Raw genomic sequence first — 15,043 nt, 5'->3', positions numbered from 1 at the left:
TGTCTCCAGCTAGGAATTAGGCAAGAATGCTTTGAAGACACCAAGTAATGTGCTCACCAGAAGTAAAAGGCAATGCATTTGTAGGTGACAATACTAGCACCTCCTCACACCACACCACTCTATCCTTTGTCCTTCTAAGCCGTGAAAACAATTAACTTTGTGTTGGAATCACACATCCAAAGACTTTAAAAATCCTGTATGTGCTTCAGCTGATGAGAATAGGAGGACTTAGAAAAAAGATAAATTTTATGATAGCATTTCCAAGCACAAAATGTAAATCCAAATTGCTTCCAATGGATTTCCCTTTTATCAGTGTGTGCAGTTCTCCAAATGCAAAGTTCAAGGGGAAAAAAAAATCCAAAAGAGCTTCCTAGCATACTGCAAATACAATCTAAATTCATAAAAACCCATTTTCCCACATTTGGAAACTTCTCCTGGGTCTTATAAATCCAAGAGACAGTTCAACTTACAATTATCTTCTCTCCAATGCCCCCCCAACCCAAACTTTTTTTTCTTCCTTTAGTACTGGCATGCAAACCATGCTGTTTTAACTTCTTTCCTGTTCTCCCAGTTCTTCTGGAACATTTTATTTTCGACAGTCAACTCATTTGGAGGAGTGCCACACTGAGGTTCAACTGTTTACAGCGTTAACTGTGTTTCTGCCAGAAGTCCACATCCAGCACTACCTTCTCCAGACTGCCTCCTGGATTAAAAATTGATGCATTCGTTTGGAAGGAGCTTAGAAAATGTGGAAACTTCCAAACATCACTCTTCTTCTTTACAAAATCACTTTTGCTCATCCAAGAAGAGACAGAAGTGGAAACCCATTGCACCCTTCCTTACAGGACTGTCCCATTGCTCATGGTTAAATGTCTGTGTTGTTAAAAGTCATTTTAAGGATGATTTCATGTATACTGGGAAAATGGGAAAAGGTTAGCCATTAGTCTGCAAGAGAGTTGGGCTCCAAGAAGATACACGGAGGGCACATTTTGAATGAGTAAGAACATTGGAAAACCACCAGTAATTGTTTCAGACTGGATTTCACCCTCTCAGCCATTCATCAGTATTACAAAATGGCATCTCTGAAAAGAGCCAATTTAAATCTGCACCACGTTGCAAAATAGATCCTCAGAGTCCAATTGTGGGCACTATTGTAAGTTGCAATAGACTCACACAAACTTCCAAAGAAGGGCATTTGAGAAGGGCTCCCAAGCCCTTGGATGATGGAATGAGAGATGAGAGCAGGAAAGATGAAAAGAAAAGTACAGCTACAAACCCGGGAGCTAACACTTTACTGAATGTCACATGAACAAAATTGGGCTCTGGATCTATGAATGAAACCACGCTCAACCCTGGGCTCCCCAACGTGTTAAATCCAACTAAGAAAAATCCATACTCCTGCCCACTAGTGTATGAGTACAGAGTTTCTCAGAAAGCTGTGGGCCCTGGAGAAGAGAGCAGCTATTTCACAACCCTCAACAATCAAATGCAATGGGGTAGTGGAAAGGGCACTAGGCTGGAGTCGGCCGACCTGAGTTCTAGGCCTGGCTCGGTTACAACTGAACTTTCTGACCTTGTGCAAGTCACTTCATGTCTTTGTGCCAGTTTCCTCTTCAGTATAATGCAAGTGGAAGGAGGAGACTTCATCTAAATGATCTAGGGCCTAAAACAACTAGCTTCTAAATTGGAAGTTCTGCCTGGTGAATATTAAATAACTAATAGTCCTTACTTACAGTGTACATATTTGTCACTTTTAAAATAATTTTGTTAATTTCTACATGAGAAATAATATTTTTGCTCCTCACCCCGAAACTTCAGTTTTCACTCCCTACTCCCTAGAGTTCTTCCACATAACACTAAGTGCCTCTTTTCCTTTCTTTCTTATTTTTTTAAGCAACCTTCCCCAAACTAAGACTTGTGCTATTAAAAGAGCTTAGAACTTCCCATTTCCTTGCAAGGGCTAAAATTAAACTGTCCATTCCTTAGGGCCCAACATAACATCTGCCAGATGTCTTGGCATATCACACAAGGAGAGGAATTTTCTTCTAGCATTATCTACTCTCCTCTCTGTTTTCTCATAATCAATTAATAGGTCACCAACACCTAGCTAATGTTTCTCTCAAAGCCATCATACTCCATAAGTATGTGAAACTCACAAGATACTTGCTTTTACACACACTCACACACACTGATTTTTTTTTTTTTTTTCAGTTCACTGGATTTTAGCTTTCAGTCATGGAAATAGTCTCCCTCCACTTCTGTTGAATATACCAATCATCCCAGTCATACATTCATGTTAGATCCTTAGCAGTGAGTCCATTATGTGTCTCCTAATTGTGACTGCGGCATTATGAAACAGCATCTCTGTTCTCCAATTATCAATTTAGAATATCTGATACAGTTTTGTCAATTTCATGATGCAGTGAAGTGTAAGTCTGAAAAAGGCACATACCATAAAGAAGATAAGTAAGGTTACCTTAACCAAGAAATTGCAACATCAAGGAATAATTTAAGACAGACTAGACCCTATTAAACTCCATCACACAGAAAAAAGGACTCTTTCCCATTGCAACTTTACCATTCCTTTCTTTCAGGAAAACCGACCACAAGTACTCTAAAGTCCATTAGTAGAGTTGGATTTTTTTTCTTCTGCTGTCTTCCGGAAGATTCATTAGGAAGAGTAGATAAGTTTGTTTTTTTTTTTTTCTCTAAAAGTTGTCTCCAACTCCAAACAGTAAGGGGGAAAAAACAATTCCTCGGGGAATATGGTCAATGAATTAGACTGACATAAATCCAATATGAGAAATATGGAATGTGAGGATCCAACAAGAATTTTTTTTATGGCAGGATGCATCATAGCTCGCAAATATTTCTCCATGATTTCTCCCTGTGATATATTAGAGCCATGGCAAAAAATTTGCATAATAAGTCACATGAACTTGTCTCATAAACAAAAATGATCTTTGAGCTTTGACATTAAATGAAAATGTCTGATTTAATACTTTTTATTTCTCTCATGGTGGTTTATTCAAAATAATTGTCTTAATTCAAATGGGTATGTCTAGAAAAATTCAAAAAACCATGTCCTTAAATATTATGGTGTTTGCCATGCTGGTGAAGGGCATCAGAGATGGATGTGTCTTAGATAACCAGTTAGAATGCATTTCCAAATTCCAAGATGCCTCTTAAATACCTATTTTTTCCCTTCCAGAAAAGTTCAACTCTAAGACCCCAAAACATTTGGTTTCAAAGTAAAAAATGTGGAGAGTCAAACAGCTGGACTGACAACCAGATTGTCAGATGTTTCCCCCCTGCTGAAATAAGCAAATGAACCAATTGTCCTGCTATCAATAACAATAAAAAAAGATATCATGAAAGTTTGTTTCAAGATCAATATATAATGTACTTATGTTTACATAAACATACATGGTTAATTAGATGTAAAATTATGTGGTAATTACTTTTCCAAATAACTCTTTATCCATTGCAACTGAACTTCCCAGTTTGGACACCCAGTTTGGTGCATCCATTTATGCATTAGCAAATTTAAATATAATATTGGTGAAATTTCACTTAAGAGCAAAAGTAATGGTATCAAAAGATAATGTTCAAAAATGAATAATAAAAGTTATGATTCCAAGTAGGATTTTTTTTAAGTGCTCTTGGAGAGGCCTAGGTTTTTCATAAAGGAGCAGAGATCTAACAGAAGTATTTTTAAATGAGCATACACGTCAACTGAAACCATACATTTTTGTCTGCACAAACATGGTTTTACTTCATTGACCATGGACAATTATCAGCTAAAGAACCATATATTTCCCCTCTCCTTTCACACCCCTCAGAAGAACAATAACCCTCAATTAATGACACAACAGTTTGGTTTGAAAAATGTGATGTTGTCATATACAGCACTGTGCATTTACTGAGTGACAGTGCTACCAGCTACTCAACAGAATATAATTACATCTGGAATCTAAAACCACTTCAATATATACAAAAATATTGTAGACATAAGGAACTTTACACAAAAAAATCTGACACATAATGAGAAAGCAAAGCAAGAAAAATGCTGTTGTAAGTTGCTCACCAATGTGTTCCTTATTTCTGTTGAAGCTGGTACCTTTCTATATTTCTTCTTAGTTGAAAGCAAGGTCCAATTAGCCTCCTTAGAATATATTAACTGGTTCTGAATCTCCTCCAAGTTTTCATTCCACCGTGGAGCCCTCCTCACCTATCTTCAACAGTTCATCTAAAATTCTTCCAACATCTTCCCTCATCCTCAAGATGGCTACCTCACCTAATGGAAAAGCAACATCTTCATGGCTGGCTTTTAAAAACTCCTGAAGCATTTCGGGATTTAGTTCTTTGCTTGAGTCAATTATGTACATTCTCTAAAACTAATATCTGAAGAGCTCCCATCAATGTGTGTGGACTAGGGTAGCACTGGGTCCTTTTTTCAAATTATCCTCACAAAATGTCTTCCTACATGATTAATAAATTCCTCCCAATTAAAAAGGTGAAGATACCTGGACGTAAGGTTTTCTCAACTGACATCATGTTTTTAAAATTTGTTTCCATAGCGACATTGTTAAGAAGACATACTGATATTTCTGAAGACTTAAGAGTACTTCAGAACACGAAAAAAAATAGCCGACGGAAAGGGAAAGGGGAAACAAAGAAACTGAAAGAAGGCCTAACATACAAATGGAACAACCTGAAGAGAAATGGAGAACCTGGAGAAACTGCTGTTAGCCAGTCTTAGAGTTCCTCTGAGATCTTGCAGGATTATTCTTATTATTTTTTATATTTGCAGAAATCAACTCAAATCAGACAATAAAGTCTTGCAATGCATCAAAACATGATGATAACCAAACCCTAGAACTCAAAAAAATCTCAGCTTAGGGCCATCACCATCTTCACAAGGAGGAAATCACATTTCCTGGTGACTTTCAGGAGACCTGGAGCAGCTTAAAGTTGTGTGAAGACCTCAGTGGAACTGTTTTAAGGTTTTTGCCTTGCCTTTCCTGAAGGAGGTCAAAACCCTTCAGGTCCACTCAAAAGGAGAAAAAAATTCCAAAAGTTTACTTTAAAATGGAAACAAACGCCTCAATAACTCGTGAAAGCACTCTTTGGTGGAGAAAAATCTGAGGAACCCTTAAAAGCCCTCATTTCCTTGCATAATGAATAGACAGTGTGGAACCACCACAAGGTTTCCCTCTGGAAAGAGAGAAGGAGTAGGCAAGCAAGCCTCCTCCTCCTCCAGCCATCACCAACAGAGCTTCAAAATGGAGACATCCATAATTTTATAAACACTTCTCATCTCAGCTTTGTCTCCTGGAAACCCGCTCTCCTCCATTTTCTGGTGGAGTTACAACATGACACGGCTTACCTGACTCAGTTCCCAGCTCTTAACCAAACTAGTCACTTCCTCCAAAAACCTGCAAGCAACCTCCAGAAACAAAACCAAAGCAAACCAAACAGCCAACACAGACACTCAGACACAGCCCCCGGGAGCCCTGGGAGAAAGCCCCAACTGGTTGGTCTTTCCCCATCCCAGACGCGTGCTTAAAAATGAAACTTTTTTTTTTTCTTGGTTGGGGAGGAATATAAAAGGAACTCCAGGCAGCCTCCCTCCCTCCCTCTCTGTAGGTTAGAAGCCACAATGAAAAGAAAACGAGGGTTCCTTCAGGAATGGTGAACAGCCTGGAGAATGAACGTGAGAAGGAGCTTTGTGTTTTGGAGTCTGGACTGGAACCAAAGCAGACAGCTTGCAAATGGAGGACAGGGAGATAAAGAAAGGGAAAGAGGGGCTGCTCCAATGGGGGGCGGCTGCGGCTTCCCCTCGTGCCTGGAAGGAGGGCAGACCCCTGGGAACTGCACCAGGAGTGAGACGCCCCCCCAGGCCCCTGCCTTCCTTTCTCCCTTCCTCAGAGGAGAGCCAAGCGTGTGTAATGGCTTCTCCTCTCCAGAAACCGTTGTCCTCCTCCACCAGACGCTTCTGAACCTCCAGCCTGGAGACAGCTCCTCAGCCGCTCCTGAACCTGCGCCCCCCACCCGGCCGGTGCCCCCCGCTCCTCGCCTCTCTGTTCACCAGCAGCACCGGCACCAGCAGCTGCAGCAGCCACCCCCCGACACATCCCGACCCCGCATCCCAACTTCGGGCAGAGAGAGAGAGAGAGAGAGAGAGAGAGCGAGCGAGCCAAATACCTGAGGAAGAGGGGGGGTGCCAATCCGCACGGCTTTGCCATCGGGCGGGGGACAGGCAGACAGAAGGGGGAAAGGAAGGAGAGGGACAGAGAAAGAAAGAGGTCAACCCGCTCAGGTCGGGGCCGTTCGCACGGAGCTCTCCCTCCTCTGACCCTCGCTCGCTCCCTCTGGCTCTCGGCTCAGGTCTCCGGCCTCCCGCCCTCCGCCCCCCTCTGTCCCTACTCCTGTCCCCACACTCGGAGCATCCGTCCTAAGCCTCCAGCTCTCTTCTCACTCATCTTTCATTTTCTCTTCTCTTCATAGAACTACACGAAATTAATTAAGCCACCGCGCTCACTCCCCCCAGCAGAAGGAGCAGCCAGCAGGAAAAGCACAGCCACCTCCACTGCCACCACTACCACCTTCTCCTCCTCTTCCTCCTCCTCCTCTTCCTCCCTCGCTTCTCCTCCTCCTCTTCCTCCTCCCCCTCCTGCTCTCCCTCCTCCCCCTCCTCCTCTTCTCTCTCGCTTCTTCTCCTCTTCCAACAGCCAGTCCATGCAGGGGACTTCCTCTCCTCCCCGCTCCTCCAACCCTCCTTGGCCGAATGAATGAGCGCGTTTGTGCCTCCACCACCCCGCGCTCTCTTCCCCGGAGCACTCGGACCACCCCGAGGTGGTTGTTAATTGCAGTAACTTACAGAAGAAGCGTCCCGGCGCCGGGAGGTGCTTCGGGTTCTCCAGCCCCACCGCCTCCTTATCCTCTTTCTCTTTCTCCTCTTCCTGCTCGGGTTATTGTTGTGGAAGTTGTTTGGGAGTCTCATGTGCTTCTGCCGGGTCTCAGCAATGGAGGATCGCCATCTTCCCTGCCTTCCTCGGCTCCTCAGACTCGCTGCAGCTGCAGATGACCTGAGATATCCGTCTCTCTCCCTCTCTCTCTCTCTCCCTCCCTCCCTCTCCCTCTCACTCTCTCTCTCCCCTCTCTCTCTTCTCTCTCCTCTCCTCCCTCTCCCTCGCGCGCTCTCTCTCTCTCCCTCCCTCTGTGTCTCTCTCTGAATAATGAGCAACCAGGGGGAGAGAGAAAGCAAGACAGAAAGAGAGAAGGAAGACAATCTTCTCCTGCCACACAAAACGCCGGAGCACCAGGGGGTGCGCGAAGCCTTTCTAATAACAACAACAACGTGCAGCAGAGAGGAAGAAAAAAAAGAAAGAAAGAAAGAAATGAGGGAAAAGGCTAGGGGAAAAAAGAGGAAGAATTATCCAAGAGCTCGAGAAGAGCAGAAGGAGAAGCTGGAGGAGATGCTGAGGCTGCTGCTGCTGTTCCCCCTCCCCCCTGCTGAACCCCAGAAGGAGGCAAGGTGGTTGCAAAGTTAAGGCTGGGACATTGTCTTTGTCACTCAGAGCCAGGCCAGTGAGATGCAAGAGGAGGAGGTGGCGGCGGCAGAGGAGGAGGAGGTGGTGGTGGAGGAGGGGGAGGAAGAGGAGGAGAAGGAGGCAAAGGAGAAGGAGAAGGGGAAGAGGGAGATGAGATGAATAAAGACCTGCGGAGAAGGCGGTGCGAGGAGCGCGGCCGCCGGGCCGAGGCGTGCGCGCTCGCGTCCCGGTGGCGCCCGGCAGCCCTGGCCCGCAGAGGAAGCCCCCGGTGAGGACCCTGCCCGGCAGCTCATAGCGCTCCCACCGTCAGCCCTGCCCGAGGCGCCAAGCCCGAGCCCCAGAGGGTCCCTTACTTGCATCCATCTAGAGGCCAACCTTTGCAAAGAACATACGTGGGGAACTGGAGGTTGCAAGTCTAAACCCAGATCAACCACGTGGGGCTTTTTAATCCCTTTCCAGCTTGCGGTGTGAGTATTTCCAGTGAAAAGCTCAAATTGTCCATTACTGGCACGTATTTTGAAGTCTTCTCTCCTGAAATAAAGGCTCATTGTGCGTTTTATTTCTTTCCTGATATGGAAGGTGGGGGGTGGAGGAGGAAAAGAGCCCATCATTCCGAGCTTCGGAACCACCACTTTCTTTTCCTAACTTGTGAAATGTTTTGACTGCGCACCAAAAGAAAAAAAGAAAGCCTGCTTAAATAACTTTACACCCTCCAGCCCCGCGTTGTTTGCACTTTCTGGCTGATCATCTAAAGGCTCGGAAAGTAACAATCAGCGCTCTTAATGATAAGGTGTCATGGTGTTGAAGACACGCGAGCCAAGATGAAGCTTTCACACCTTGAATTTTTATTTAGTGTAATCTCCCCCGTATCATTCTGAACTATCTCTTTTGCAAAGGAGTGGTTCCCCCCCCTCCACCACCAGGTCGAAAGTCTCCTAAGGTTTTAATTGGACCGGGAGCGGTGGGGGTTGGGGGTGGGGGTTCTACAGTATCAAAAAAATCAATGCAGCAAGTCAGGAGCAATTGAAGTTCAAGGGCATGGGCTAATTGTACCATTTCTATTTCTCGGATCTTGGAGTTGGACATCAACAGCCTCAGGAGAGAGAAACGCGCAGCGCGCGGGGCAGAGACCTTAATTAAAGTTTCTTTTGTCCGCGTCTGAATTGGGGATGTTGCTGGATTCCTTTGCATTGAGGAGCGCGCATCCGGTGAAGGCGCGGTGTTAAGGATCCTGGGCAAGTCTGTCCTCTTTAAATACTCGCCCTTTTTCCTCCCTCCCCACAAGCAACAGTCCGAGAAGATATATACCTATAAATCCATACAATAAAGGAAGAGGAGGAGACGCGCGCGGAGTTGGTTCCCATCCGATAGCGGGGCTTCATAAACAGATCTAAATCCTCATTTTCCAAGATTTTCCCGACCCTATATTCCTGAGCAGAATCTCTCACCCCGAGGCACGATTTCACCCACTTCCAGTCAACACTTCCTGCCCTTTTCTCCTCCCACTCACATTGAAAAGCTCGGGATCCCTAAAAGGGTGTTGATGGCGGGGGTGATAAATAAATAAATAAATGACACTCTACGCGTGCGGTGGAGAAGAAAGGAGGGGGAGGGAGAGGAAAGGCGAGGAGAGGGAAGAGAAGTAAGGAGACGAGAACAAGGCGCAGAAAGGACAGAGGCGAAAGGGGAACGGGAGTCACCGAGAAGAGAAAGAAGAAAGGAGAGAGGAGGAGGACGCTGAGGCTGTTCCGGATTGAAATGATCCCGGCTTTGTGCGGCTTTGGGAGGACTCCCCCTTCCGAGTGCCCGGAGGGACCTAGGGAAGTCCTCCTGCCCCGAGCTCCTCCCCACCGGGACCCGGGGGGTGTCTGAGCGCTGGCCGCCGCCACCCCATAAATTCCTCGTGGCAACCGGAGGAAGCGCGCCAGGTCTCCGCCGTCCCTCCACTGTCCCGGCTGATAATTTACCTCTTTGTCTTTAATAAAAAGCTGACTTTTTCTGTCAAGCTCTGCACCGGGAAAATAACAATCGTATTTCAGGTTGAAAGCTCCTATTACTGCTGGGTTTTGGAGGCTGCGATAAAATCTTCATCGACGTGAAGGTACCTTCTGGGTTGGCTTGGGTCGTAAGTCCTAAGATGGGGGCCGTCCTTCCCTGGGGGCAGGGACGTAGGGAACCAGGCGGTGGGGAGGGAGAAAGGAGCGACGAGGTCAGAGGAAACCTTGGGTTCCCAAGGCTCCTGGGGCACCAAAGGGCTTCCCGCAGTCGGGGAATTGAGCCCTGGGGAGGAGCCTTTTGCGAGAACGTGAGCGCGCCCCAACACGCCTCAGACCTCGTAAACCCACTTGGCAAAGACCGGGGAAGCGGCTGGCGGACCGACTGCGGTGAACTCAAGAAATTAACCTGCGCTGCAATTAAACGGGCTGCCGCCCTTTCACACTCACCTCGAGCGACCGAGATAGAGAAAGCTCCCGAACCGGCCGCGGGGGGACCTGGCTCCACCCTCCCGTCCCGGGAGAAGAGGACAAAAAGGGGAGATGGACTTGGAGGTGGCCCCGCCCTTCACAGCGCTCCAATCCTTGGAAACCAAACCTCCTCTCCAAGCCTCCACGTCTAGAAGGGACAAAGGCAGCGAGGAGATCCAGAGACCGACGGGGAGATGGTGGCTTTCAGGCTTCTGGTGTGGGTGCGTGGGGGAAAGGTACAATGGTTAAGTTTCCATCCCAAATACGGCACCACACGATGGTCTTTAGAAGACACACTCGGTCTTCTGGTTTAGAAGCAAATTGACTTCCTGAAGCTGTGAAGCGAACTATCGCAAAACTGTCTTGCTTCTTGAATGTGGGGGCGATACAAATTCAATTAATGATGCCATACACGTAATCTTTTCGACTTTTTAGAAGTCACGAACGCTTTAACTCTCCAATGAAAATAATTGAAAGAGGTTAAACATAAGGGGAATGGGCTTTTTTTTTTTCTTGTTTTTATTTGGGACAATTTTTCAAATGATAAAACTGTATAAATACAAGCTGGGTCAGTCAAGGAAAGCGCTGTGGCTGAAGATTTTCGTAAAAACCTTAGTAAACTTGGCATTTAAGTAACTAATTATGCTTTGCCATTAGCAGACCATTAAGATAAACAGGAGAAAGTTCACACCTCCTGCTATTTCGTTCCCTAAGAATAGTCACAAAGATAATACCAGGCTAGTTGGTGGGTTATCTTCTCCATTAGGAGGGTTAATGTTTAAATTTGCTAATTAAAATACAAAAAATTTGGTTTCCTACACAGCCAACAATGTGAGGGAAGTCTCACGGGGACATCCTGACTCCTTGAAATTTACCTTCTGTTACTTTATCCTGTGGCATTATCCCCTGGAGTCATATGGGGTTTCAAGACTGTTAATGTTGCAGGGAATGTGAGTGAATATGTTAGAAGTCTGGACTTTCTTCTCCCTTATCATAGGTGACTGGCATACACACTCCTCATAATGAGAAGTTATGGCTCATCAAAAGAGTGACTTTATGAGCATTAATAGAATAATAAATCTTGCACTTTTAGTTCAAGAAACAGTGAAGTCCTATAATCAGAGTGACCCACGCAAATATGATCCATTCACTTGCCCAACTCTAACAGGATACGGATAGTCTATAAATCATTTTAGTTTTTAAAACCTTAAAAAAGGAAGGCACCCAAATCTCCCAAAGGAAGGTGTTTATGGGGGGAAAGGGACTTCTAGCAAACCTGCAGGAAGAGATCATGGAAAAACGAACAGTCGGTCCAGAAGCTGAATTAGATAGAATTTCCACCGAAACAAGAATGGATAGATGTTCTAATGTCATTGTTTCAGTATTTATGTTCTATCATTTAAAAAGAGAAAAGTCTTCCTGCTTCCTGAAAGCTATACAAAAAAAAAAAAAAAAAAATCCAGTTGATAGCCCGGTTTTCTAAATTCCAGCTGGAAAACTATTCAAGTTGATGATTTTAGCAAAAGAAAGAGTAGGTGAATACAATATGGCTTTTAAACCACATTTTACGCATCTCTTGGTGGTATTTCCCTGCCTATGTAAAACTTCCTTTCTATGCAATGCAATGTAGTCTTTTTACTAGTTGAGTTTGCTTGTGATTTTTCAATGAGTTATTTATTTTGAATTCTTGTGATCTTTACTCATTGGAAATTACTCAGTCTTCAAAAAGTTTTTCTTAAAACTTCAAATTGGATAATTATGGACCCTCCAAATATCAAAAAAGTGAAGTCACTAGCACACCTTTCTAATTTCTTACAGAAAAATCAATATGTTGTCATAAACCCATATTTAAACATATATAACTAGGTAACTAGTGTCCATGCCTAGGGAAAAGTGACTAACAGAAGACAAAGGTAGATGATGCATGATTCTGAACAGCTTTCAAACGAAGAGACATTGCAATAACTTATATTAAACTTACTCCATATGAATCTTTGTATATATGCCTTTGGATACCAAAGATGTTTCGATAGTGATATTCTAAAATTCAAAAGAAAGTCTTTCTTCCATAGGTAGTAGTTAAATTTACAGTTCTATCAAACTAGTTATTGTAATATGTAATGTGTAATTTCATTCAATCATTGAGTATTTGTTTAGCATCTGTATTACGCCATTCTCAGAAGTGAGTACTAGGGATACGAAGATGAATAACTGAAAGGAGTCAAATTTTTGATGCATGATCAACCACTAGCTTCAATATAACATTACTTGGATATAAAACTTCAGATTTTTTACTCAAAAGCAATACCAGGATTTGGCCTATGATGAAACTATAATGAATTTGAATATTTCTGTTCTCACAATGAAGCTATTAAGGAGTAATATTTTGTCAAAATAAAATTTTTGGAGTTCGTTGTAAAGCCAATGTGTTGGCTTAACTCATAATTTAACATGAAATTCTCCCTCAAAGAGATATTTTAATTTATTTTATTTTAGATGGAGTCTTGCTCTGTCTCCCCAGCTGGAGTGCAGTGGTGCTATCTTGGCTGACTGTAACCTCTACCTCCCGGGTTCAAGGATTCTCCTGCCTCAGCCTCCCAAGTAGCTGGGACTACAGACATGCACCACCACACCCAGCTAATTTTTGTATTTTTAGTAGAGACGGGGTTTCACTATGTTGGCCAGGCTAGTCCCAAACTCCCAACCTCAAGTAATCCGCCCACGTCAGCCTCCCAAAGTGCTAGGATTACAGGCCTGAGGCACCTCGCCTAGCCAATCTTTTTAAAAGTGCAAAATAACAACCTTCGATCAACTAGGGTTAGATTAACCAAATTCTGAAGACAAGACTCAAGTGAAAGATTGCCCATTTGTTGAAGCATCACTTCCAGCAGAAAGACCAGCATTTCCAGGTTCTTACTATTTGTTCTCTATCTGAAGCTTAGAGAAAGGAAGTGATTTATTCAGGAACGCAGAGCTGGTAAGGAGCAGTCAGCCCTAGAGTCTACACTTCAATGGTAGTTTCTCCAAAGTTATCATTCTCATATCATATTCAAGGTTTCTTCTTATTCTTTTTCTTTTTTGGGGGGGGATATATTTTCATGTAACTTGGTCCTGTTATTTAATTAATATACATTTTTAAAATCAACTTTAAAAAATTTTTAACTTCATCATAAGCAATAATATTCACAAATCACAGGTCTGATGGGCTATTTATACATTTTCAATGCATATCAAAATACATATACTGTTATCAAAATTGAAAGAAAGATTTTTGGAGTAAAAAATGTCTGATAGTATACTTGCTAAACTGTATGCTAATGGTAAGGAGTGAGAAAGATGGGGAGGAAAGTGTTGTTACAATTTGTGTTTGTGTGTGTGTGTGTACAAACAATCACTTTTATAATTTAAAAAATGTTACAGAAAAAATTATGTGGCATAGTAGTGGTTAGTATATCTCCAAATTAAGTCATTTCTTTGTATATTCTTAATAGGAAATAAAAATTAGCATGAATCTTTTTTAGAGCAATTTAACAATATACATTTAAAGTCTTTAAATGTTCACACTTTAGTGCCCTTAATTCCTATGCTTAGAATCTACCTTAACAGAAATGAAAATATATATATATACATAAGAAATGATAAAGTAAGTAATCAAAAATAAGTGATTAAGATAAGAGGACTAGTTAGGTAGATAATAATCTATTCCCATTATGACACATTAAGTAGCTTTAATTGTTTGAGAATTTGCAATTAAATAGAAAAATGGTCCAATATTAGGTAAAAGACCTGGATACAAAATTATGATCATGAATCACTTTTTTCAAATTGTATACCCCCAAAATCACCTTGAATGAAAATATACCAGCATGTCAACAGCAAGTTGACTTCTGATTAGAAAAAATTTGGAAAATTTAGAAGGTATAGACAAGCTATGTAAGTTATATAGCTCTATAATGATGTTTATATATATATATATGCTATGGAGTCAACTGCTTTGTTTGGACTGAATTAACAATTATCTTTTTAAGTATTTAAAAACATTTTAAAGTTAAATGATAGAACCTACTTTGTATAAGACTGGTAATTGTAAATGTGTCTCAAGGAACATATTAATACTGCTAATGAAATAGTGGTACAGTAACCTTTTCACACAGATATTTTTCCCTTCACAGATAGTACAGGAAGAAGGTTTGAGTGGGCATTTTAAATATATTTTATATAGAAAAGAAAATTTAGGACCAAAGAGATTGAATGATTTAACCTAAGGTCTTCCAGTGCTAATGGTATAAAGACTAAAATCCAGGTCTCTTAATTCTTACTGTTACATTTTGAAATCTGTCATTCCACTACAGTTGAAAAATGTTACCAAATATTAGCAAAAGAAAATTACTAATGGCCAATATGAAAAAAGTTCAACATAGCATTTACATTGTATTAACTATTATAAGTAATCTAGAGATGATTTAAAGTATATCAGAAAAGGTATGTAGATTATATGCAAATATTATGCCATATTGTATAAGAGACTTGAGCATCCATGGGGGTCCTGGAACTGATATCCTTTGGATACCAAGGGATGACCATATACTGAATGTTTGTGAGTGTGTGTGTATTTCCCAGTTGTTAAGAGCATATATAATTCCCAGTTGTTGAGAATATGAAAAAATAGACCCTATAATTCTCTACTGGTGAGACTGGAACTATGAAAAGTTTTATTCTTTCCAGATATATTAGAAGTCTTTTACCCAGGAATTTAACTTTTGGAAATTGATTTAAAGAAATATTCATGACTGTCATCAAAATTTTATGTATAAGGAGACTCATTGTAGCATCGATATGTAACAGCAAGTGATCAAAGAAGTTATATTCATTTATGTGGTAGAAAGTTGTATGCCTATCAAATTCTGTAGGAAATGTCAAATGACACTGAAATATTTAAATGATTTTTTGATAACCAAAAAAGCAGATTTCAAAACAATGTATATAGTATTATCCCATATTTGTATGTGTGTGTGTGTGTGT

General features: G+C 42.1%; 2 protein-coding genes across 11 annotated transcripts in view; one reads left to right on the top strand and one right to left on the bottom strand.

The window, feature by feature from the left end:
- The window catches only part of ZNF462 (zinc finger protein 462), a 153,998-nt gene extending 143,934 nt beyond the window's left edge, over window positions 1–10,064 (bottom strand). For 5 of the 10 annotated variants that reach the window (XM_031014640.3, XM_031014641.3, XM_031014642.3 and 2 more), the window contains exon 1: window positions 6,884–8,552. The gene's annotated coding sequence lies outside the window, so the exon portion shown is untranslated. Of the gene's footprint in view, window positions 1–4,087; window positions 6,666–6,883; window positions 8,553–9,523; window positions 9,577–10,000 lie in introns of those variants that run through there. The other 5 variants (XM_063696655.1, XM_063696656.1, XM_063696657.1 and 2 more) reach the window with 5 other exon arrangements.
- LOC101126563 (uncharacterized) lies at window positions 9,694–13,930 on the top strand. The gene is given in 2 exon segments (XM_055351780.2): window positions 9,694–10,104; window positions 10,106–13,930. Coding segments are annotated over 2 exon segments (576 nt in total). The 3' UTR covers window positions 10,271–13,930.
- The last annotated feature ends 1,113 nt before the right edge of the window (window positions 13,931–15,043 follow it).

This window comes from Gorilla gorilla, chromosome 13 (assembly GCF_029281585.2).
Source record: "Gorilla gorilla gorilla isolate KB3781 chromosome 13, NHGRI_mGorGor1-v2.1_pri, whole genome shotgun sequence".
Taxonomy (NCBI): Eukaryota; Metazoa; Chordata; class Mammalia; order Primates; family Hominidae; genus Gorilla; species Gorilla gorilla.
This window is presented reverse-complemented; position numbering and strand designations above follow the sequence as displayed.